At 39.4% G+C, this 26,558-nt stretch overlaps 1 protein-coding gene across 1 annotated transcript; it reads right to left on the bottom strand.

Moving 5' to 3' along the window:
- Window positions 1-3,013: 3,013 nt before the first annotated feature.
- On the bottom strand, window positions 3,014-25,169 carry syk (spleen tyrosine kinase; the record flags this gene model as incomplete). The annotated part of the gene is made up of 10 exons (XM_083903209.1): window positions 3,014-3,086; window positions 3,188-3,300; window positions 5,993-6,133; window positions 8,954-9,143; window positions 9,328-9,537; window positions 9,721-9,932; window positions 15,498-15,596; window positions 17,402-17,540; window positions 22,679-22,839; window positions 24,768-25,169. 10 exons carry the CDS (start codon window positions 25,167-25,169, stop codon window positions 3,014-3,016), a joined length of 1,740 nt encoding a protein of 579 aa, XP_083759335.1.
- Window positions 25,170-26,558: the final 1,389 nt, after the last annotated feature.

Genomic DNA, 26,558 nt, shown 5'->3' on the forward strand with positions numbered 1-26,558 from the left:
GACTTGGGATCACACGTCTCTACAGCAGGTGGTAGAATTTGTAAATTCAGAAATGTTCTGGAACTGCACTGAAGGATATTTATAGTCAGGAGGAACCATAACATTGTTACCCAGGCACTTCACAAACCGCTACTGTCAGGAAGATGCTACGGCTGAAAGGCAAAAACCAATCCAAAAACCAAATCCTCTCTGTTTTTGTATTCTGTCAGGGACTCTGTATTTGTTCTCCTGGCCCCTCAAACAACAGCTGGTTGTGTGGCTGCAGATGAACACAAGAGGGAGTCATTTGCTTTCATAACTGTCTTGGCATGTAATGGCAGGCAAGAAACACAGTAGGACAGTGGCCTGGATGTTAGAAGAAGATGGTGCTTGGGTTCTTGAAGTTCAATGACAACAGATGATATCACAGTACATGTAAACAGGTCAATCAACAAGACAAATACACCATCACTCATCACTGTCCTTTCTTCTTCTTTCAATGATGATGTTTGGTCACAAGGGCAGATGATTTGAAACACACTGACAGGCTTTGAGGCTTTGAGAATGGCCGTGCTTACAATATAAGACCAACTGCTCTAACTAATAGATTTATGGCTCCGTCCCAATACCTCCCCCTTAAAATTTGCCCTTGGTTTTGAGTGCCCTCAACCGCAAATTCCCCTCGTTGAGGGAAGTGGTATTGGGACATCACTACATGCAAATTAGCGTAGTGAACGTAATGAACGTGCTAACCTACGTCACATGTTGACATTTCTACCGGTAGAGTGTGCTACTTTTTTCATTCAGGAAAAATGCCGGCGGATTGTTTTTCTCCGTCGGAGACAGTTTTTCTCGGTCCTCTTAAACGCTATATCGTGAATGTGTTTGAAATCTGACAAGTCCAGGGTATTCATGTTCAAGTGAACGCCGGTACACACATCCAAAACACTGACAAAACTACCCAGATGTAGCAGAGCTGGCTGGCGGCTGTTTGCCGGGTGCTTCGAGAGCGTTAGCCCGTCATGCAGCTCTGCGTGGCGGGCGTGCTCTCTCGGGGCACTCGGGGGGGTAGCCGATCGGGGACCGTACCTATGTTCCCCGGGTCCTATGTTCCCTGGGTCCTATGTTCCCCGATTTGTATGTGACCGGGGAACATAGGACCCTTTCTCTAAACCTAACCCTAACCCTACCCATTTTCAAAAAAGGGTCCTATGTTCCCCTGTCACATACAAAGTGGGGAACATAGGACCTTTTTTGGAAAAACGGGGAACATAGGACCCGGGGAACATAGGTACGACCCCGATGGCGGCCACATCTACCGAGGAACATTTTCGTTGCAATATATTTTCGCAAATAAGCACGTTACAATGTCGAATTGTGTTGGAATATGTTGGTTTGATATACATCCAAAGGACCGTTGAGCTTTGAACACTAATTTCAGAAAATAAGTGATGATTTATGAAAGCAGCTAGCTAATAGCGATCGGCTGGGGTCGTACCTATGTTCCCCGGGTCCTATGTTCCCCGTTTTTCCAAAAAAGGTCCTATGTTCCCCTCTTTGTATGTGACAGGGGAACATAGGACCCTTTTTTGAAAATGGGTAGGGTTAGGGTTAGGTTTAGAGAAAGGGTCCTATGTTCCCCGGTCACATACAAATCGGGGAACATAGGACCCGGGGAACATAGGACCCGGGGAACATAGGACCCGGGGAACATAGGACCCGGGGAACATAGGACCCGGGGAACATAGGTACGGTCCCGCCGCCATCTTTGTTGAAAAATATCAGCCGGATCGCTGAATTCGCAAAGCATCATGGGAAATTCCATCTTCCACTTCTTTTTAAGCCTGCATCAGAGCTCACTACATTTTGAGGGTTGATTATAAGGGCAAAATCACATTTCCCCTTGCTCCTCCCTAGATGTGAACACGCAAAATGTAGGGTTAGGGGAAAAATGTAGGGTTAGGGGAGGAATTGGGACGGGGGCCTATGTGTCGTCCTTGTCATGTATGTCGGTTCACATCTGTTCTCGACATAACACACGTGTGTCATCAGCGTTTTGCAGCTTTGTTGTAACGGGAGCAGACGTTCATGGCACCTTCATGTGTGTGTGAGGAGAGAGGGAGAAATAAACCAGGTGGGCCACTCTATTGTGTCTCCTGCTCTCGCTGTGATTATCCAACACAAACACAAAAGAGCCAGCTTTTAAACTTTGTTTTAGGGCAGGCCAAGGTGGCTGTTTATGTCGGCAGGAAGAGGAAGGTGGAGGAAAACCTTCGTTTTGAATCAGTTCCAGTGTGAATGACTTTGATAAAAGCCAGACTTTTAGTTGATTTTAATTTTTATAAAACAACAGGTGACCTGGACTTTTAACGATCTCTGGTGATTTAAAAACACTCCATGTTCCGTCTCAGCCAAAGAAATTGTCTATGCAGATAACCTCGTGTAATTTTATCTTCATGTTTTGATGTTTGTGTGATTTTAATTTGGCACTAATTTGTACATTGTGTACAGTTTAAAAATACTGCCAAATAAAAGTTGATTTTTTAAAAATCTCTCTCTCTGTGCTTCCCAAACATTTTCTTTCTGTTTGTAAAATTCAGCACACATCAGGAGGATTTAAAAAAAGACTGATCAGAAGTATTGATTTTATCAGGCTGTTGTTTATTGACTTGAGACATTTGAACATTCCTCCATCACATTCACCATAATAATGACAGTAGTTCTAAGCATCAGGTTTTAGACAAAGAGAGATTAGACAATATAATATTAATTAAAATATTAATATTGAGCTGTGAAATGGCTGAGAAACGACTCGGAGACGACCCTTCTCCCTCTGGACTCATGAGTAACATGAAACATACATTATATGACATGGACAACTCCAACGTCTGGGGGGGTCAAGCATTGCATACTGGATCTTTAATATTTTACAAATGCTTTCAAAATTGCCTCTAATTATTTGTACATATTAAATTTTGACCTATTCTTCAACCAACATTTTTGCATAGTTTATTATCATTCATGTGAAGAAGAATCACTGTGCAATGTCATAATAATACTCTCGTAGTCTTGGTTCAACGGTGGTGAATCCAGGCCGCTCATCTGCTCTATAACACAAACAAAAGAACACGCCGTGGATTTCTGCTTGTGTTTCTTTAACACAGTCACATATCAGCCTGTGATGATTTGTCAACAACTCTTTACTTACTTGTAGGTCCAGCAGGCTCTCATGAGGTCATACATCTCTGGTGGACAGTGCGGTGGAGCATCCATACGCGTTCCACTTTCAATCATCTGCATGACATCATTTCCTTTCATTCCCTGTGAACAGTAATATTACATTTAGTTAAAACTGTCTTTTAGTAAGTAAGTAAAGTTTATTTTTAGAGCACATTGAACCACAGCTCTCACTGACCAAAGTGCTGTACATAGTGCATACGCTAAAGAATAACAAAATAGGATCAAATAGAATAGATAAGTAAATAAATATACATACAGAACAGTGATTTAAGCGAAAATAACAGACAACACTTAATTACAGACATAACAGGGTAAGACAATTAAAGCACAGGGAAGGCCAATGTAAAAAGGTACGTTTTGAGCCTGGTTTTGAAAAGTGTTTTTGAGGGGGAATTTCTGATGTCAAGTGGCAGTTGGTTTCCACAGCTGAGGGCCAGCAACAGAAAAGGCTCTGTCACCTTGGGACATGAAGGAGACCTTGGCTGGAGGATCTGAGGGATCTGGGGGCTACATGGGGATGAATGGTATCAGCTATGTAGCTGGGGGCCAGGCCATGAAGAGCCTTAAAAACCAATAGCAGTGCTTTAAATTGTATCCTTGACTGGACTGGAAGCCAGTGCAAGGAGACTAGGACAGGTGTAATATGTTAACCTTGCTGCTGCATTTTGGACCATCTGAAGCCATGAGTTACAATAGTCTAGACGGGAGGTTATGAAGGCATGGATGACTTTTTCCAGATCATTGTATGATAGAGCAGACTTGAGTTTGGAGATTATTCTTAATTTATAAAAAACTGGTCTTTACAACAGATGAGATTTTCTTGACCAGGTTAAGATGAGAGTCTAAAATGACACCCAGGTTACGTGCATGGGATTTCACATAGGGAGCAAAGGGACCAAGGTTGACAGGGATGGAATGACAGAGAAAATGACTTCAGTTTTGTTATCGTTTAACTGAAGGGAGTTGTTAGCCATCCAGATTTTAATTTCTTCCAAACAGTCTAAAAGAGGCTGCATGGAGTTGCCAGACTTGGAGTGTGAAGTGGAATGTACAGTTGGGAGTCATCTGCATAGAAATGGAATGAATTATTGAATTTCCTGATGCTGTTAACTAGGGGAATCAATTAAAAAATAAATTCTAGAAAATAATAATAATAACAATTTCAAATCACGCAGAAATTAATATAATTTGAAATCATTATTTTTAAATTATTAAAATCATAAAAAAATGGTAATATTAGAAAGCTGCAGTAAACAATAATGTTTTCAACCCTGATTTACACAAGCCGACAGTTTGTGCACGCCTCAGGGAGCTTGTTCCACAGGTGAGAACCATAGAAGCTAAAATGCAGCTTGCTCTGCTTGGTTCTGACGGTTCTCTTTTCTGACAGTGTTTTTCTGCTGCGATATTTCAGAGTGAACTTTCACCCCCAGAAGACAGAGTCTTGTGATTGGCCAGTACTATCCAGCACATCGTTTCTCAGAAGCGCAGCGCCCCCCTCTGGAACGGCGGATGCACTGCTACTCATTATCAAAACATTGTTTTAACAGTGTTTAAAAATAGCTTCGTCACGACTCCCCGCCGCAGTCCCTTTTATGACTTTAAACCGGAGTCAGACCCAGAGTCAGAAGACACTGTTGCTCGTGAAACACCTCCACAACGGACGTTATTCTTCTTCTGCGGTTCAATGTACGTAACCGGATGTGCCCGGACTACCACCCGGAGCAGGACGATCGGTTGTTTAGGAGAACCGCTGCTTACGTAACTATTACGGGATTTTCAGTAATCTCGTTGAGCCCCGAGATTACAATAAAACACAACGTTCTAAGCAATGGCTGAACTGTTTGTTTCGAACCGTCAGGGCTTCATAAACAAGGTAATGACGCAGATACACACCAAAAAAAACAGCGATAATAGGAACTTCCGGTCTAGTTCCGCTTTAACAGAGCTGTCTCATGTGCTGTGATGGGCTTTGAAACCAGATTGGAAGCAGCTGTGTCAACATCACCTTATCCAAAATTTTTGAGAGAAATGGCAGTTTTGAGATAGGCCAGAAGTTGTTAGGACTTTTTGCATCCAGATTATGTTTCTTAAGCATAGGCTGGACAACCGCATGCTTGAAACGTATAGGAATGGTGCCAGTGACAAGGCAGGAGTTAAGAATACATTTAATGAAGGGACCAATAGCATCAAAGGCATCTTTGGTGATCTGTGAAGGGATAGGATCGTGTGGGGCTGTTGATGGTTTCATGTGCTTTATGGTGTAGATCCATAGATCAGTGCAGGACACTGCTCTGAATTTGTCAAAAGTAGCTGTGGGGAAATGGGGTGGAGTTTTCAGACAGGTGTGGATTCTGATGTGGTCGATTTTCTCAGTAAAAAAACTTCAAGCTATTGGTAGAGGCCTTGACCTCTGGAGAGACTTGGGGGTTTACAATTGAGTTTATAGTGTTAAATGACATTCTAGGGTGATTGGAATGTTTGCTTATGATGTCAGAGAAATGCTTAGCCTTGGATTTTGGGCTTTTCTGACTGTAATCAGCACGCTCTCCCACAACAAAGCCCATAAAAACTTGTTTGAATGTTAGACGCAGCGGCTCTCATCAACCCTCCATCTGACCTTGTAGGACAAGGATGAGGACAAATTCACTATCATTAATTGGTGTGTGTGTGTGTGTGTGTGTGTGAGATCAACACATTTTCATTAAAAATAACACATTTGAAGTGACGGATGGAAGGAACAGTGTATGAGTGAGTGAGTAGTTGTTCATACCTTGTATGGCTTCTGGCCATAGGAGAAGGCTTCCCACATGAGCACACCAAAGCTCCACACATCACTTTTGGATGAGAATTTGAAGTAATTGATGCACTCGGGAGCGTACCATTTCACTGGCCACTTTCCATGACCCTTGGCCTGAAGGAGACACACACATACAATACAAACATTTAAATGACTTCCAATATGCTACCAAACCATTCGTTTTGAGATTTGTGCCACTCCGGGAGGGACTTTTCTGAGCCTACTCAAGACACAAAGTCATAGGGTTCACACCATTCCTGATCAATCCACACATTTTGATATAGGATGTGTGGGGGTTTTCTCAAAGCTGCTGTGCAAGTTTCGTGGCCTAACACAAATCCTTGTTACAGGTACACAAATCCTTGTTACAGGTACACAAATCCTTGTTACAGGTACACAAATCCTTATTACAGGTACACAAATCCTTATTACAGGTACACAAATCCTTGTTACAGGTACACAACTACAAGTCAATTGATACAAGTGCTCGAATCTGCTTCTACCAGTTTCAGATACTTTTTCTTATAGCTAGGTGGTATAAGTGGTGCAAAAGGATTTGTAACTTGTGCACGCTGAGCGAATCGATCGATAAGAAAACAAGGCTTAGAGTGGGCGGGCCTTAGGAAGCTCTCTGCTGAGTTTTGAGTGACAGCTCGGAGTGGCAGATTCACGACATTAAAAGTGTCAAATATATGAGAAAATAAAGTCGCAGATTTATGAGATTAAAAGAACATTCCATTTTATTAAATATATAGACTCACGCCCACCATTTCTCCCACTGTTTATGTGTTTTATACATATGAACCGTATCTATATCAGTTCAGTCTGTGTGCTGCCGGTTGCCAAAACTCAGCAGAGAGCTTCCTAAGGCCCGCCCACTCTAAGCCTTGTTTTCTAATCGATCGATTCGCTCGGCGTGCACAAGTTACAAATCCTTTTGCACCACTTATACCACCTAGCAATGAGAAAAAGTATCTGAAACTGGTAGAAGCAGATTCGAGCACTTGTATCAATTGACTTGTAGTTGTGTACCTGTAACAAGGATTTGTGTACCTGTAATAAGGATTTGTGTACCTGTAACAAGGATTTGTGTTAACAAGGTATAAAAAAAATTTACAACTTCAACTTTACGGTTACACATTTATGACTTTAGTTTGCGCATGTGAAATCTGCAGGTACATGTGCTTGTGACTTTTGCACCAAATATACCTTCATAGAGTTCACTTCATAAAGTTGTTTTGATGGATGTATCTAGTGATAAAACTAAAGAAACATGCCATAGATTTAACCCTGTCAGGACTCTCTACAGCTCACCAGTCTATGATAGAGATCACACACTAACAGTGAGAATATCTTTTGCAGCTCACTAAACCCTTAAAGCTCACATAGAGTGGTCCTGTTGCACATATATGTTAGTTATGGACGTCTACTTGCATACATTAACTTGTTTTTATGGTCAAAAACCTCCTAGTTGCTGTAAACGAGCCGATAGAAATCTCTCCTTACTGGCACTCTCCTCAGCTGTGGTGTTTCAGACTCACACCCAGAAGACAGAGTGTGTTGTGATTGGCCAGCCAGCGTAGAGCCTTCCCAACTGTCTTGTGATTGGCCAATACCCGGAAGTGACAACATTAGCACATCAGCTCTCAGAAGCACAGCTCCCCCGTCTGGAACGGTGGATGCACTGCTCCTCATTATCAAAACATTGTTTTAACAATGTTTAAAAAGAGCTTCTTCACGACTCCCCACCACAGTCCCTTTTACGACTTTGACCCGGAGTCAGACCCAGAGTCAGAAGACACTGTCGCTCGTGAAACACCTCCACAACCGACGTTATTCTTCTTCTGCGGTTCAATGTAACACAGTTGTAAGTGGCGCTGCTGGTGCAGATAATGATATAATCATAACATTAACAGTCACTGTCTAACTAACGGGGACACAGACAGCAGCTAACATTAGCGTCAGTATGCTAGCTGACGCTAACGCTAACGATAACCAGTAGAAGCAGTGCTTCAAAGGTGCTGATGAGGAGTTTCCTGCTGTGGGTTTAGTACCACAAGAAAACTATTTAACTTCTATACTTTATATTTTGTTTATAATGTGAGTTATTTACAGTGCAATGTATAGTTTTTTTTTAAGTTATTTACAGCATTTTATTTTTTCTATTTATTTATATTGTCTTATAATGTGTTTTTTTTTTTACGGTTTTTACAGTATTTTATTGTTCTTTACATTTATATTTTCACATACATTCTCTCAGTTCCTACAACAATATAAAGAGAAAATTTGATTTTTTTTTGGCATATTTACGAATGGTAATTAATCGTGATTAATCGTGATTAATCCACAGCTACCCTGTGAATAATCTGATTAAAAATGTTTCTTTTGACAGCCCTAAATAAAACACATCGTTCTCAGCAGTGGCTGAACTGTTTGTTTAGAACCTTCAGGGCTTTGTAAACGAGGTAATGACAGATACACACTTAAAAACAGCGTTAATTGGAACTTCCGGTCTAGGTCCACTTTATTATCATCATTGATTTCATCAAAAAATTTATTATTATTTTATTATTATATTATTCAGGGCTCTGTATATCTATAGAAAAAAAGGTGATACATTTATTACTTATGTAATTAATTCATTAATTTAAAAAAAAATATTGCCTTGAAAAAAATTACTTATGAATTGATAATAACCCTCCACATAACAATTTACAATGCAACGTTTGAGATTGAATGGGTTAAGGTTAGGGTATTTTTGTGGATTATTTATATCCTTATGCTTATCCTTTTATTTTATGCTGACCTCTATCAGCCTTCATGCTTTAACAGATTGAAAATGTTGAGTTAAAGAGTGTATTGGACTTCAGCCTGGTCTGTTAAACACACAAGACCTGTAGTTATCTCAGCTTGTTTCTTTCAGTCAGTACTTACCTTGTAGTAGTTCTGCTCTTCAGCCACAGCTTTGGAGAGGCCAAAGTCACTGATTTTGGCGTAGTGCTGCGTGACCAGCAGCACGTTCCTGGCAGCCAGGTCCCTGTGGACAAAGTTATGCTCTTCCAGGTATTTCATTCCCATGGACACCTGGTGCACCAGCTCTGTGATGTTCTTAATGGTAGTTTGCCTGTGGATGATCAAATGTTTTTATGAAAATGATAAACAAAAAAACAAAAAACAAAACAGGGCCGCTGTGTGGACAGGGCCACACAAATTTCAGGAATTTTGACGAGTGATTGGAAAGTATAATAATGACACGCCTCTTGTTCTCCAGAATAACCAGACCAGCATGTAGAGTTTAAAGCACATACTTGTTTCTCTGCAGGAATTTATGGAGAGGTCCAAGCTCAGCCAGCTCCATCACCAGCATCAGGTTCTCAGCTTCACAGGTGCCAATCATTCGGACAATGTAAGGATTGTCCAGCTGCTGCATGACGTTGGCCTCTCGCAGCATCTCCTCACGCACTGCCAGGTTGTTATCATCATTCTTTAGGATTTTCACTGCAACGGGTTTTTCTGTCCTAATACACAGGGAGGAACCTGGTTTGTAGTGATACTGCACATGTATTATGATTTATGTGGATAAATGATATTGACCAGAATAAAAAAAACTGTGGTAGTGAAGAACATTGAGATAATGCATGTTGTGATTTGGCGCAATACAAATAAAATTGAATAAAATTGAATTGATGTCTGTGATTTACTTTCTCATCTTGTAGACGCCCTTCATGACTGTACCAAAGTTCCCTGAGCCCAGCTCTCCATCCTCGAGGTAAAGGTGACTGCGATCCACCGTTGGGCTCCGCAGTTCATCTGGGTCATCGTACGGACTCAGATATTCTTGTGTGTCCATCGGCATCGCCTCTGAAGGAGAAATGTGTTTGCATTTATGAGGTTTCTTCAATGCATTTTGAAACTGTTCCTTTAATCTCAACATGCTGTAGCTCCTAAAGAAGCTATTACATTTCCCAGGGTCTTTGAATGTATCTCATTAGTTGCTCCTGTCAGCTCATCACGCTGTGAACCCTGCGTTACTGTCGCTAGCACTCATGCGCTGGATTTTAGAATACAGTATTTGACTATTCTACGAATAATTACGGTGGCCCTGAGGTGCAAAACACAAACGCAAATCACAAAACACAACACAAATCAAAAGCACAAACGCAAATCAAAAACACAAAAACATTAACTCAAAACTGAAACACAAATCACACAACACAAACACAAAAGCAGAAAACACGAAAACATTAACACATTTAACATCCATAGGTTAATAACACGGACTGTGCAATGAGCGACAACACTGGGAAACTACGTTTTTCATTGTTGTTCTTTGAGTTGCGTTTCCGTTTTAACATGCATTTCCGTTGTGTTGTCCTTTTTTTTGTTTGCGTTTCCGTTGTGAGACAATGTTGTTGTGTTAAATACTTTTGTGTTTGTGTTTTTTGCTCAGGGTGGGATTCGAACTTGAGCTGTAGTGTGCACTTCTACATGGAACGGCAGCTCTACCAAGTGCGCTAAAGTGAGTTAATGTTTTCTGCTGTTGTGTTTGTGTTGTGAGTTAATGTTTTCGTGTTTTCTGCTTTTGTGTTTGCGTTGTGAGTTAATGTTTTCGTGTTTTCTGCTTTTGTGTATGCGTTGTGAGTTAATGTTTTTCGTGTTTTCTGCTTTTGTGTTTGTGTTGTGTGATTTGTGTTTCCGTTTTGAGTTAATGTTTTTGTGTGTTTGATTTGCGTTTGTGTTTTTTGATTTGCGTTTGGTTTTTTTGATTAGCGTTTGTGTTTTGTGATTTGCGTTTGTGTTTTGCACCACAGGGCCACCATAAATAATACATATTATACGGATGATTAATTTGACATTGTTGCTAGAAATGCCCATTTCCATTTAGGAACAAATGATTTATTTAAATAATTTGCAACCAGTCAGTTTTGTAATTGCTGACATAGTCAAACCAGTTACCAAGAGACTAAAATTATTATCACCAGCGGTAGATAATACAACAACTAACAGAGGCAGTATGTGTAAACTGGTCAAAATGATCAATTATGCTTTACAAGTAAACACACAAACACAAGTAACAAGTATTAGCTCTGAAAATACAGTATATAATATATATATACACAATATTATCGTAAAGTACAGATGGAGATGTCTCACTACTTCTCTGTGTTGTACAAACTCAGTTTATGGGCTTAATTCCTGGCTCTGATTCTTTACATGCTGATGTGTCCTTGACACTAAACCCCATTGGGTTACACTTTATAATAAGTACAGTTATAAATGTTTAACTCGTGCTGAAGTGTTGGCATGTACTGAGCGACTGCTGGACACACAGAGGTGATACAGCAGTATTCATGTATTATAAATGATAATGATAAATGTTTATTAAAGCTCCCCCCCGCAGACCCTTTTACGACCTTCGACCCGGAGTCAGACCCAGAGTCAGAAGACACTGTCGCTCGTGAAACACCTCCACAACGGACGTTATTCTTCTTCTGTGGTTCAATGTACGCAACCGGATGTGCCCGGACTAGTGCCCGGACCAGGAGGATCTGCTGTTCAGGAGAACCGGTGTTTATGTAACCGGACCGGGTTTTTTCAGAGATCTCGCTGAGCCCGAGATTACAATAAAACACAGCGTTCTCAGCAGTGGCTGAACTGTTTAGAACCTTCAGGGCTTCTTAAACAAGGTAATGACGCAGATACACACTAAAAAGCAGCGTTAATCGGAACTTCCGGTCTTGGTCCGCTTTAATGCTTAACTAATGCTTAATAATAGACTTATTATAAAGTCTTACCAATGAGGGTAATAAATATGAGCTGCCTATAGATGCACTGTATGAATGTGTGAGTGAATGGGTGAATGGCAAAACTATAGTGTGAAGCCGCTTTGAGTGGTCATCAAGGCAGACTTTATAAATACAGACCATAAATAAAGGTGGTCTGAGACACATTCTGCAGAAAACTTAGTAAGTTACATGCACAGTATAAATGGTAATAAATAAATCTATCTTTAAGATGTACTTCCACCTCTATATTGTAAATAACTTACCTTTGCTGTCGACTTGATAATTGGCCGTCCTGATTTCATACGTATTGAGATTGTCTGTGGTGCTGTGTCGAGATCCAGATCCATGGCTCTGTCACAGTGAAAGCACATACAGCACATTTATATAACGTGCACTGCTGAAATAAAAACTGTATCAAGAGAAATAGTTTTCCAGTAACAATAAAATACACAAGTAGCAAGGAATCCTGTATTAGAGTGATCAACCAATGCTTGATTCAAATAAGTGAGATAATGTTTAATATTCACGTGAGTTCATTAGTGTTGGAATATGTTTTCATTCATCATATCACTCTAATACATAGTGCCAACAAAACAGCATATTGTATGATAAGCCATACAAAGGTTTTAGAGGAAAATAATAAATAAAAAGGTTAACATCAGTCACATGCATTTAAAGAAGGGGTATGGAACAATTCAATTCAATGGTTTACTGTCCAAATCTTCCTCTGACCACAGTGTGACAACATACAATATTATGTCCCACACCCCTGCTTTAAAAATGTCCACATCCAAGAACTCTTCTGAAGCTTGAGCATGGACCATTAACGTGCCAAATGGGAAATATACAAAGCATTTATAAAAGGTGCAGGAAAACTCGAAAGAAATGTGGAAAGTGTGAGAGGCGGAAGCTCCACCTTTGGCAGAATAAGGTGAAGTCAAAGGTTTCATGCAGAAGTCATATCGGTGGCCACCCAGTGTGTTTGTATGTCCAGCTTCATTCAGCAGTGTCCTTCAGTGTAAGACATATTTCAAGAGCAAACACATCATAAACGGTTGGAAACTATGAGGCGCTGATTGTAAAGTTGCGCATGCTAAAATAAACAGCAACTTTTTGCCACATTTAGCAAAAAAACATGAGAATTTTTTAATGTTAGTTTTGACCAGATTTACGGCAATATTTGTGAATTTTGTGATATTTACTCCTCTTGTGAAAATATAATTTCAATGTTTAATCTGAATACAAAATCAAAATCTAAATGTTAAATATTAAATATTAAATATTAAATCTAAATGTTAAATGTTAAATGTTAAATGTTAAATCTAAATGCTAAATATAAATTTAAATCTAAATGCTAAATATAAATTAAAATATAAATGCTAAATAAAAATCTAAATGCTTATAGAAATCTAAATGCTAAATATAAATATAAATGTTTTGTTTGAAACTGTTTAGCTAATATGCAAATTCACACTGCCGGTAACCGGATGTACCAAAATAAAAGCTCTAATTGCAGTTTTAGTCTCTTGGTAACTGGTTTCAGAGATAGTTTGACTATGTCAGCAAAAACATTTTATAAAGGTTCCACCAAGAACCCTTTTAAAACCCTTTATTCAGGAAAGGGGTTTAAAATGGTTCTCTGGATGAAAATGGTTCTTACTGGAACCATTAGTGTTATCAAGAACCCTTGAAAAACCCTTTCTTCGGGAAAGGGTTTTTCAGAAGCAAATGGTTCCAGGTAGAACCTCAGCCCTTGTAGAAGGACCCTTTTGGAAGCCTTATTTCTGAGAGTGTAGACTACCATCATGCAAAAGCCAACTAACTACGTCACTAAAAGTGTAAACTGAGGAGGTGCGTGTGTGCGTGCGTGCCTGTGTGGGTGGAGAAATGATCTGTTGATCAGGGATCTGTCAGACTGAGAGGGGATGTGATGGAGCAAAACAGAACAGGAGGTTAGGGTAGACTGAGTTGAGTTAGTGAGCAGCAATCCACATGGAAGCAAAGTCAGGTGGAGGTCGGTTAAACAGTGCTGTGATACAACAACAGCTTCATGAGGGGGTAGGAGGTATGTTAGTGCACCTTTTTTCGCCCAGGTATGGGAACAGTTTTGAGTCTGGAGAGAAATCCACCTGCCGCATTGTGCTAGAAACCAAAATGTCAGAGAGGTTATCATAATGCGATCTGAGGATGTTCAGTCGATAATTACAGTAGAAATGAGAATAGCTTGTGTCGTTATCTCTGAGAACACTCAGTGACTAATTCAACTGTAAACTACAGGAAGCAGAGACATAGCGTTCACTCAGGACATGACATGTTCCTTTTTATTTTACTGAAGACAAACACACACGCCTAGTTTGTGCATGTGCGCGAGCTGCTGATGTTAAAGCTGGACTAACTGTTATGAAGTAAAAAAAAATCTGCTGTTTGTATTTTCAGTGTATAATTGTAAAACTACTATATCCACGTTTTATTATATTTTATTATATTTTAGGTGTTTTGAAGTGTGGTTGTATGAAGTACTGACTAAGTCACACCAGCATGATATCGCACTAATGCTGGAGAACAGGCTGACACATGGATGTTCTCCCTCAAACAAATTCAAGACATTTGTTCATTTGACATTCCATTGTCGTATTTTTTAACCCTAACCCTTTTATTATTTTTTTATTTTTTTTTAATAATAATATTTAATAGGATAAATGTGAAAATCACAGGATAAAAGAGAAAGAAAAAAGAAAACTGTAGAAAACAACAAATATAAACAGGGACAATTAATACTACTGTTAATAAATGTGGGTATAAACCTTAAAAATTCTGAAAACTTGCATTTTCAGTTACAGTTTTTATCCATTGGTTTGGCTACTTTATAAATCCTATCCGTTACTGAGTAAAAATAAAAATTCAGCACAATGAAGACCTACAGGGGGAAAATATACACCAGAACCAGACGAATGATGATGTGATTAGCACCAGCACTGACGCGTGAACATAGAGGGCGTGGCAAAAAGTGACGTAATTTCCTGTGTCCAAAATAGTTTATTAGTATTAGTATAGCATTTATTTCTGACCCCTTTTCATATTTCTACTACCCTCACACCCCACGCAAAGTAACTAAGTAACTTTTACTTAAAGTACATTTTCAGATGACTACTTTTACTTCTACTTGAGTAATATTTCATCAAAGTATTGGTACTTTTACTTGAGTACAATATTTTAGTACTTTTTCCACCTCTGACCATGGTTGACCTGCACACGCTCATATCGCTCCCAAAACAGTTCACTCATAGGTCAAAACGAAATTTCTTTCTCATATAAATAGTCAGTGTTTTTGTGAAATTGTATTGTTTCCTGCATTGCTGTGTGATGCTGATGTGACATCTTTCAGTACATACTGTACTGAACTATTTCTTTTTACTAAACATATAACACAACTTCCTGTTTTTGCACCAGTGCACTAGACCATGAGAATATGCAAATTCATAAATGACACCAGAGACAGAGACAGAAATGAGACGAGACTGAGGGAGAGAGAGAACTTACAAAGGCAGAGGCTCGTCCAGGATGATCTGGTGGGAGCAGTGGTCGCCCTGTCAGTTTGAGTATGAGTATGAGTATGAGTACAGCATACGGCAAATGTAGATTAGAATATTGTCCTACACATTTGTATGCAGCATCCTTTGCATTGCTGTGACAATACAGTAGCCTTTACCTGTTTCTCCATCGGGTCTTGGACAAGGGTCTGTTAGCACTCGCAGAAGGCCGTCAGGTTTATATGAGTAGTGCTCCACCAGCTGTGATACAGGAAAAGTATACATCATATACATCACACACCAATACTAATGGATCAACGTCAACACTAAAATGAAGTCTGACCACATTCTTGTTATGAACATTGTCATCATGTCATTGCTGCTGTTTGTCAGAGTTTAACCAGGGCTCTCAAGTTTGGAACTTCACATGGTAACAATAAATACACTGGTTTTGGAACGGCTGTTTGGAGCTGATACACATCCAATTCGAGGAAATGTGTTTAAGGTCACTGGTTGCGAATGTCTGCGTAATAGGCCGCGGTCTGGACCCAGGCAGGACAGGGTCTGGGTTTATGTAATAGAATAGAATGAATAGATCAGCGGAATCCCAAAATAGAATTATAAAATGGCTGCTGCTTTTACAGTTAACATCACTTCTGTCATATTTGTTTCACAGTAAATCAGCCATACACATAGAACTGTTCCATTGTTATCCGTGAACATGTCGTGACACTGTTTGTGTGCACAAACGTGTAGAATAAGAGTTATCTATGAAGGTATATTTGGTGCAAAAGTCACAATCACATTTGACTGCAGATTTCACATGCGCACACTAAAGTCACAAAAGTGTAACTGTAAATTTGAAGTTGTACATGTTTTTTTTTTAAACCTTGTTAACACAAAATAGGGGCTTACCCTAACCCTAACCCTTAACAAGGATTTGTGAACCCGTAGCCCCTATTTTGTGTTAAAGCTCACATAGAGTGGTCCTGTTGTCTGTATGTTAGTTATGGAGGTCTACTTACATATATTAACTTTTTGAAGCACTTGTCAGCCGCGCTATTTCAGACATAAATCTCGCCTGAGAAGACAGACTGTGTTGTGATTGGCCAGCCGCTCTCAGAGGCACAGCTCCCCCCTCTGGAACGGTGGATGCACTGCTACTAATTATCAAAACATTGTTTTAACAATATTTAAAAATAGCTCCTTTTATGACTTTGACCCGGAGTCAGACCCAGAGTCAGAAGACACTGTCGCTCGTGAAACACCTCCACAACGGACGTTATTCTTCTTCTGCGGTTCAATGTACGCAACCGGATGTGCCCGGAGCAGGACGATCTGCTGTTCTGGAGAACCGGTGTTTACGTAACTATAACGGGATTTTCAGAGATCTCGCAGAGCCCGAGATTACAATAAAACACAGCGTTCTCAGCAGTGGCTGAACTGTTTGTTTAGAACCTTCAGGGCTTCGTAAACAAGGTAATGACGCAGATACACACTAAAAAACAGCGTTAATTGGAACTTCCGGTCTAGTTCCGCTTTAACAAGGTGTAAAAAAAAAGATGTACAACTGCACATTTACGGTTACACATTTGTGACTTTAGTGTGCACATACCAAATCTGCAGTTAAATGTGCTCGTGACTTTGGCACCAAATATATCGTCATAGTTATCGACTGGTATTGCTAACAATTTGTACTCCCAGTTTCAATTTCTGAAACTGAAGTTTCTCTAAACTTTTCTTAAAAAGTTTTCAGTCAACATTGTTTCAAGAGATGACTTCATACACGCAAACGACACTGTAGTACATATGCCGGGCCTGTATGTGACACTGTGCGTGTGAACAAGTATATAATACAGAATGACAGAATGAACCAATAATAGCAGTGGACTGAAAAAGCTAACTTTATCCTAGAAATGAAAGAATTATAAATCACCACAAACATCAGTCATCAGTGCATCAGACTGCTGCTAGGAGTTTCACACCATTTCACACTGGTGCTGAGAGTCACACACATTTCATATACATACATATATAAAAGGAAAGATGAAAATCACGGTGTTCACCTGCCACAGGGTGTCAAACTTCTTTCCATCTGGGATAGAGAGTTTTCCACCGCTGTCTTTGTCGATGCGATAATGCATGACTTGTCCTTCATGCAGTAAACACAGAGCATAGGATCCACTCACGTCCCTCTGTCGTATCCTGAGAGGAAGAAATGGAAAAAACATGTTCAGCTCAGTGTTCACAACCATTATCTTCCATCATCTACACTTAGCTTCCCATATACTGTATATCCTTATTGACCATTATCTACCCTTATCTACCATTACTTACCATTATCTACCCTTATCTACCATTATCTACCCTTATCTACCATTATCTACCCTTGTCTACCATTATCTACCATTGTCTACCCTTATCTACCATTATCTACCCTTATCTACCATTACTTACCATTATCTACCCTTATCTACCATTATCTACCCTTATCTACCATTATCTACCCTTGTCTACCATTATCTACCATTGTCTACCCTTATCTACCATTATCTACCCTTGTCTACCATTATCTACCATTATCTACCCTTATCTACCATTATCTACCCTTGTCTACCCTTATTTCCTCATTTCCACCCCCTCTTTTGTATGTTCCAAGGAGTGTTCCACTGTGAGCCGGCACAGAGCAGCTTAGCTCGGCCTGTCCTGAGGACCAATCACAGCTCTTGCTGTCTCCGTTGTCCCTCGACGGAGTGACGGACTACTATTATTAATATTTCGTGCAGCCGGAGACGACGCAGAGGCTCTCCGTCAACGCAGAGGGCTCTGCATAACCTACGTAGAGCACTTTACGCAGAGGTATAAATTGGGTTTAACCCTGAGTCTAATCTTGAGTCTAATCCTGAGTCTAATCCTGAACTCTTGAGTTTCTTGTTCCACTTCAGCAGATTTGGGTCAGTTCAATCAACTTCAATCAAGACCATAAATAAAGTGGATGCTCATCCTACGATCACCATGGCAACAGCAAAAGAAGAGAAAAAAACATATGGTGGCTTTGAATGTATATTTAATAACAAATCTAGTTCTGATTAATTATGAAATGAAAACAGTATGAAGCAGTTTTTCATTTAAGCAGCTGAAAATAAAATAAAGGTCAAACCCACGAGACCTATATAGGAGTGGCTATGGAGGCCACCATGTTGTACCAAGTGAAGGTTACAAAGGCTCTCCATCAAACTTGGAAGGAAAGGTGCATGCAACTTGTCCAGTAGATGGTGCTAAATCTGAGACACTGTACCTTAACTGTACTTGGGTACATACAGTATTGTTTCTCACAGGCTTTTAAAAAAGATGGATTTCAGCACAGTATGTGGACTCAATTTTTAGTTTTGCCGCTGAATCCCCTCATGGCTGTGTGTTTTCACCACTTTTATTTGTTTGATACAGAAATGAGTAACAGAGCAATCTTGTTTTAAAATGAAGTATGAATCTGTAATTGTGAGTCTCCTGTCTGATCGGGAGCAAGACCACATCAACACTCATTAATTAATGTGACAACTGGTGTGAACGGTCTTTGCTCAAAGTGCAGCAAATGAAATCCCAATCCGTGGAGTGAAGTAATAAATGGTGACCTACACAGTATATCATAGATGAGAAAAAGGAACAGCCACGTTTACAAGAAATAAACAGGAACCTAAATACAGTACATGACCTGCTGTTTCCCCAACCAAGGAGACTATTGTTGAACATACTGTTCAACATGTTTCAGTTTTTTTTCAGGGGGTAGAAGCAGCTCTTTAAGGGATATATGTGCTGCATTTATACCAATATCTCTTTCATTTTTATTCAAATAAAGTTAATGTCTCTACTGCAAACACTCCTGCCACGTTTATGAAGCTTGTCAATCAAACTGTTGGACAGTTATGTGATTGACAGACAGACAGACAGACAGATATATGATATGAGAAAGTGTGATAGTGTTGTTCTTGGCTGTAATACAGAGTCTAAACCATGGGTGTCAAACTCTGGCCCGCGGGCCAAATTTGGCCCGCCGTGTAATTTCATTTGGCCCTTGAGGCAATATCAAATTAACATTAGAGCTGGCCCGCCGGTATTATACAGCGGCACCGCTGTAACATTTTCAAATTTATTAGCTTGTGGAAAAAGTTAATGTTGATATTTACCTCAGAAGGCTGCAAATAGAAAAGAGGCATTAAATGTTTTATTTAAATTTTATTTAATATGCCATTGATGTTTTTTCGTTTGTTTTTGAAAGTTGATTTTGCACTTTTAAGTTATATAAGCGTTGCTTGTTCCATATTCAGTGTTAAAGCAAATCAGTGTAGCAAACTGAGCAATAATTCACATTTTATTCATGCACTTTCTCTTGCTACTTCAAGGCTTGAATGTTTGATTCATTCATTATTGTTATTTTATTTTCAAATGTATTATTATCCTGTGGAAAAAGTTTATTTTGATATTTACCTCAGAAGGCTGCAAATAGAAAAGAGGCATTCAATTTTTATCCATCCATTATCTACCGCTTATCCTGTATTTAGGGTGCATTTAATTTTAATTAAAATTTTATTTGATATGCCATTGATATTTTTTAATTATTATTATTATTATTTGAAACTCGATTTTGCATGTCACTATAAAGTTATATAAGCCTTGCTTGTTCAATATTCAATGCAAAACTTGTTTGGGTCCCTATTAAAAGGTTAATTTGTTCAACCTTGGCCCGCGGCTTTGTTCAGTTTTAAATTTTGGCCCACTCTGTATTTGAGTTTGACACCCCTGGTCTAAACCGTTGAAATGGCCCTGTGTGATTGAACCTTGAGTACAGATTTATTTTCTGTTCAACACTGTAAGACACTTCCTGACAAAAGGACCATTACATTTGTCATTCTCTTGCTCGGCTACTTCAGGAAGTCCTTTGCAAACTATGAGAGCGGAAACCAAAAGTGTGTGTGTGTGTGTGCGCTTGCTTATACTTTTGTCACATTGATATACTCACTGGCGGGATTCACGCTGGCTTTACACAACAACGTTCCAGGGTGAAACCGACCAAATATTTTATCAGCTGTGCCTTTCGTTTAGACGCCAACAGCGTTTTTGGGGCTTAAAAACGCAAAAAAACTGAAGCCATCCTCCAGAGTGGAAATCTTAAAAACGCTCCGCTGTAACGTTCCCGTCTAAAGGGTTGAACTTGAAAACGCAAAAGTGTGCTCTGAGCGGCTCACGCTGTCTATCCTCCTGTACGCATTGACGTCAGATCCATGTGCAGTACAGACAAACAACAACAAACATGTGGCATTATTATCCATCAGTCGGACATTCAAGTTGCCTTCGCTGCTCTGATACCTGTCCAGGAGTCCTTTCAGCCATTAAGCCAAGTTAATGTTTTGATTTTGGGCTACTCAGCGCTACAAGAGAGAAGTAGACAGAAGTTTCTGCTCCTGGTGTTGTTGTATGACAGTGCTTCACAGTGCCACCTAGCCACCTGGCATGCATACTACATCAAATTTCACACACTTTTGCGTCACTGTGTTCATGCAGATTTCCACCCAAATGCGAAATAAAAAGTGGGAACGCAACGCCACTTTTGCTGTTTGTGTTCAGATCGTTGTCGTGTAAAGCAAGCCTCAGATTTAGATTAGCCGCAGATCAATCATAGAGATACTGATTTTCTTCTAAGGTAGGGCTGCCACAAACGATTATTTTGATAGTCGACTAATCACCGACTATTTTTTTCGATCAGTCGACTAATCGGATCATATGTAAATTGGATGTATAACATACAGTTTATCGCACCTGCATGCAGCTGCTCTTATATAACAATCATTAGCTTTCAGGTTGAAGTGTTTAAGGTATATGCTAACTAAAAATGAAGACAATTAAGATGATAGTTCATTAAACCTTTAATGAAATAGGCTTGTAGCAACAAACATAAAGTGCAAACAGCTGAGTAAACGGATCAGGCACTGTTATAACGTTACAGAAAACACATGAAATATGTGTGCTAAGGCTAATGAGTCAAATCGTCATCGCTAATGTTAACGTCTACAGCTATCAATATGAGTAAGTAGTAAGTTAGCGCTCTGTTTACGCTAACGTTAGCAGCTAACTAGCCCGTTAGCTTGCTGAAATGACGGTCCCTCTTCATCGTCGTTGTCAGCCACACCAGTAGGATTTCCAGGTAATGCAATTTATGTATTGTGTGATTTATTTATTTTTTCATTTTGGACTCTCACACTCTCTGTGTGTTTGTCTGTTTGTTTGTTTGTTTGTGTTTCCACACTTCTACTTGCACTTGCCACTATGACTAACAGAGGGCGCCAGAGGTGTGTTTCATGAATGGGATGAAGTCTGCCGTCTCCGATTGACTTGTTGATTTTGTTTTCATTCTGTTCACTCCTAGTTCATCTTTGTTTATGAGCTAAAACAGCTGTATGTCTCTCTAACAACTGGAACAGGACACTCTACACTTGTGTCAGTTTAATCTTAGTTAGTAGTAACAACCTGCTCCTGAAGAGACTGCAGGAAGAAGTTCTGGTCATGGGAAACCGCATGTTACGGGTTCCTGCAACAGGAAATGCTGTGAGAACCTCAGTGCCCATGTGACTATATTCTATCTCGATCTCTGCCATGTTACACATGTAACAAAGGTTTCCTGTTTTAAACACATCACAGAAGAAATTAAGTCCGAATTAATGTGCAAAAAAACACTACAAGGAACATGAGACCTAGTGAGCTGTTAAAGCTCTGATATTTAACATTCTGTCTCATATTCAGCCAACAACTATCAGCAAATTATTGTTGTAAAACTTTTTATAGTTGAAATTTGTAGTATGTATCACATTAAAACGCAAAATGAGTATGATGTCTCATCAGAGATTAAACAAACATGTTAAAATGAAATACTTGCTTCAGTGATAACAATCAGATTATTCAGAAAATACATCTTCATTTGCAGGTTGCAAACTATGGGTGGGTCATGAATAACGAATAATCGATTAGTTATATTAATTTTAAAAGTCTATTAGCGTGCACAACTATTACGCTGATGCAATGTTGTAATGTTACAAAGTACAAATTCTTTGTTACTGTACTTAAGTGGAATTTTACGAAGTAAAGAACATGTGTTTACTTCGTTATTTATATTTTTTGACAACTTTTACTTTTACTCTACTACGTTTCCTAAATAAAATGTGTACTTTTACTCCGATACATTTCCCTTCCCATATGAGTTTTTGTGTGGAAACAATGAAATAATTTCTCAAATTTGAATACTTTCTTCAATTCACTTTAGCTGTGAGTAAAGACACCTGTTAAACACTTACAGGAATTTTCCATTTGTGCGGGAGCCGCCCTGGAGCCTGGGCTCAGATCCTTCTCGTGTTATCGATCCATGGAACCAGGGCATTTGTTCATGTGCAGTGGTGGCAATGAGCTTCTCCAGCTGAGGCCTCTGGCTGATGATGGCCTGCTCCAGAGCTGCTCCCTGAACACAAATCACACATCATCTCATATTTCACAAGACACAATGTGCATGCAGAGCCAGATCTGTGATGAGCTAACTGACAACAATATAAAGTGACATATTGTTATGATAAATTAGGGATGCACCAATTGAAAATGGTGCCATCTTGGCAAGACACCAAGATGGTGCCGTGTACGGTCGATTCTGTTAATTCTGGTTCATGCCTCTATTATCAGAGCTTTTACACCAGAGAACAGATCCTAAACGGACAAGGGATTTATTTCCCGACTTTCTAACCTCATCCGTGGGTATTTTAGACTTTATGGTCAAAAGTGGCCTACCAATAGCTAAGTACTATTTTTTTTAGAGGGTGTCTCCCCCCACCACCACCCCGGAAAATTGCAGACCTTTAGAAAATTTGAGGTAAAAATGGGGTATTCTGAGGTTTTTTGTAGGACCATTATTGTGACTCATTAAGTAAGGGCAAGTAACTCAAATTGGGCAAGTTTACCACAGATGCAGAACATTACAGAACTCTGTATTACAGAAAACATGTACTTTAGGAAGCAGCTTGGGAACACATGAACAAGAAATGTCTTTATTGGCAAGAGCAATATAACTAGGGATGCACCGAAATGAAAATTCTTGGCTGAAACCAAAACTCAGGAAACACTTGGCCAAAAACCGAAATAAATTATTATGCCAATTCTGTAGCATTGTTTTTTGTTTTTTTAATCTAATTTTGTTGTTATGGCTGGTACTGTGTGTACTAACCTCATCAAAGTCAAGGCACTACAATTGTACAGATTAATATTCATGCTTAATATAAAAAAAAAAAACGACTTCATAACTTTTTTCACTTCTAATCGAAAAAAAAAAATGTCAATAAAAAACAACCACACTTAATTTTTTTTTTCTTTTTTTTTTTGCGATTGAATAATTAAGACACAAATGTCCTACCCATAATATGGCACAAACGCAAAACAGCATTACTTCAATCAAAAACTTGCTTCAAACCAAAAAAAACCTTCACTTCGATCAAAGAAAACATTTTCAATCAAAGAAAAACAGTGTTCAAATGCATTTTTTTGAGAGTCTCAAATATATTTTTTCTTTGATTAAAAAGGTTTTTATTAATTGAAGTGAAGGTTTTTTGATTGAAAACATTTTTTTTGATTGAAGCAAACTTTTTTTTTGATTGAATAATAAAGACACAAATCTAACTTCATATTTTACCAGTTCTGCATCATATTATTGTGTTCAATTATTTAATTTAATCATAAAAATAAAAAATATACATAATCTAGTGAGGTGACTCCTAGAGAGGAAAGAGGTCAAAAGAAATTCATATCTTATCGGTATATGTGGTAATAATTTAAATGTTTATTGATCAGTCGTAATATTTTATTTGGTTAATTGTGTTTTTTGTTCATTCATTTGTGTCTTTGTGGCAGCACCATCTGTGCTCTGTGCAGCATATTGGGCCGGTCAAGTGATTTGAAATCAAAATGATATCTTGATAATCCATCATGCTATTGCAAATGAACAATATCCTGAATGATATTGCACATCTGTTTGTTTTGATATATTGTTTACAAAAAGGAACATATTTACAATGCAAAATGAATCTGTAAATAACAAAAACAAATTTAATTAAATCCGTAATAATGTAGAAAATTAAAAGACAAGCTTATGTTGAATATAGTACATTTAATAATGTGATAAATTTAACCTGATGAATTACTATTATTATCATTATTATTATTATCATTATTATTATTATTATTATTATTATTATTATTATAAATATGTTGTTCAATGTTGGTCATGGGCCAGGTTTTATTACAACTTTAAAGTAAATGTAGGGCCGCAGGACATGGACTGGGGGCTGCATGTGGCCCTTGGGCTGTGAGTTTGCTAACAATGAGTGATGCACAGCTGAAACAAACCTGCAGGTTCCACGTCTGTTTCACATACTCCCGGATAAGTCTTTCCTTCAGGTCCTCAAATGGGCCCACCTTGGGCTGCATGTTCCTGGGCCTGTTGCAGGGCTTCTTGAGCAGACACACAAGGCCATCCATCTCCTGGGAGTGATAGTCAATCACATCCATGGGGCTCCTGTGGCTCTTACCACCAGCTATAGCGAATGTTTCCATTGGTTCTCTTTCAATGGTATAGTGATAACATCGGCCTGAATACAGCACAGAGAGTGCAAAGCCTCCGAGGTAGTTGCGGCTCTGCCGTAGCAGGTACGAGCCATTGCTCGAGCCTGTGTGCTGCAGGTACTTCTCTGCCTCCTCTCTGGTGATGTTCCCATAGAAGAAAGGCAGTGTGTTCACAAGGTCAGCCATTTTGACCTCTGGTGGTGATGGTGATGGTGATGGTGGGACCTCTTTAAAGGATGTTTGCTCACAAATTTCAGCCACCAGGAGGCAGTAAACCTAAACACAAAAATAGAAATAAAAATCAAGATTATATTTCCTCAAAAGATAAAAACTGGGTGGTGGTTTTTTAACTTTAGATATTTACATTTTTGTTCCTGCAACTGACAAATACTTGACTGTTTTGCCTGATGATGGTCTAGGACCACAACAATGTAACAATCAGGGGCAGAGCTACACGGGGGCAAGTAGAGCAGACACTGTAGAGCCTTGTCCCCCAGCTGCCCCCCTAACTTTTGTGTTTTAAAAACTTTACTTGTAAAAACATCCACCACTATGTCCACAAGCTTTTCAAAGTAGTGAAACAAACAATAAATTAACCAAAAGTAATCTTAGGCCCCTGACTCACTTAGCTACGGCCCTGCATCAAACGTGCAATGCGCTGTTCAGAGTCTGGCTCACACACAGCGAGTCTGCCGTGGTGGCTCTGCATCCCAGCACAGAGAGGAGCGACTGAGCTGCCCCTCGACTGAAGGTGAAGTCAGTTTCCTGAGGTGAAGTTTAAACACACTAATTTAACTTAAAGTCACATTTATAATGAAAGTAATCTAAGGTTATTCAGCAAGAGCGATAACAGCGCAGCCATTTATGAAATGTGAAACCGCTCACTCGTGATTTGCAAGAGCGTTTTGATTTTAGTGAAGACAACAGCTTCATACAATATATTAAAACCTGTCAAGTTTTAATCCTTAACGTTTACACAGGGCATTACGTCACAACACAACACAGTTGTAGCTCGATGGATCATATTGATTTGATTAGCTAAGCAGTAGACCTGCTATAAACCACTTACTGTCACAGCAATGAGTTAAACCCGGTGACATCCTTTACTTTTCTAACTGGGAAAATAACAAATACAATAGCATTAAGTAGTCTAAACATAACTGTTCTGTGTAATAAATATCTTCTGATTTTAGATTTGTTGTATGTATTAGCTACATGGCCCTACAGTAGTGATACAAGGATAACCAGAGCTTCTCACAATGAAAAGGAGAGCAAAAAGTGTGGATGTTGAAAGGGTTTTAGTAAGAAAAGTGCACAGCAGAAGAGAAGGAGGGAAATGAAGGAGAAGGTAGTGAACTGGACAGACCAGGAGGCTCAAACCAGAAGAAGAACACAGAAGGAGATGAAAAAATAAGTGAACCCGGCCGTGCAGGGCAGGAGGAGCCCCCGGCCACCGCCCCCCAGAATGGCCACGCATCCACCCCACAGGAGACCAGCCAGAGGAGTGCGGGGCGGAAGTCCCCCCACGCAGGGTCAGCCCCCAAGGGCAGATGGTGGCAAAGCTACGGACAGAGG

The sequence above is a fragment of the Microchirus variegatus genome (assembly GCF_963457635.1).
Source record: "Microchirus variegatus genome assembly, chromosome: 16".
NCBI classification, from domain to species: Eukaryota; Metazoa; Chordata; class Actinopteri; order Pleuronectiformes; family Soleidae; genus Microchirus; species Microchirus variegatus.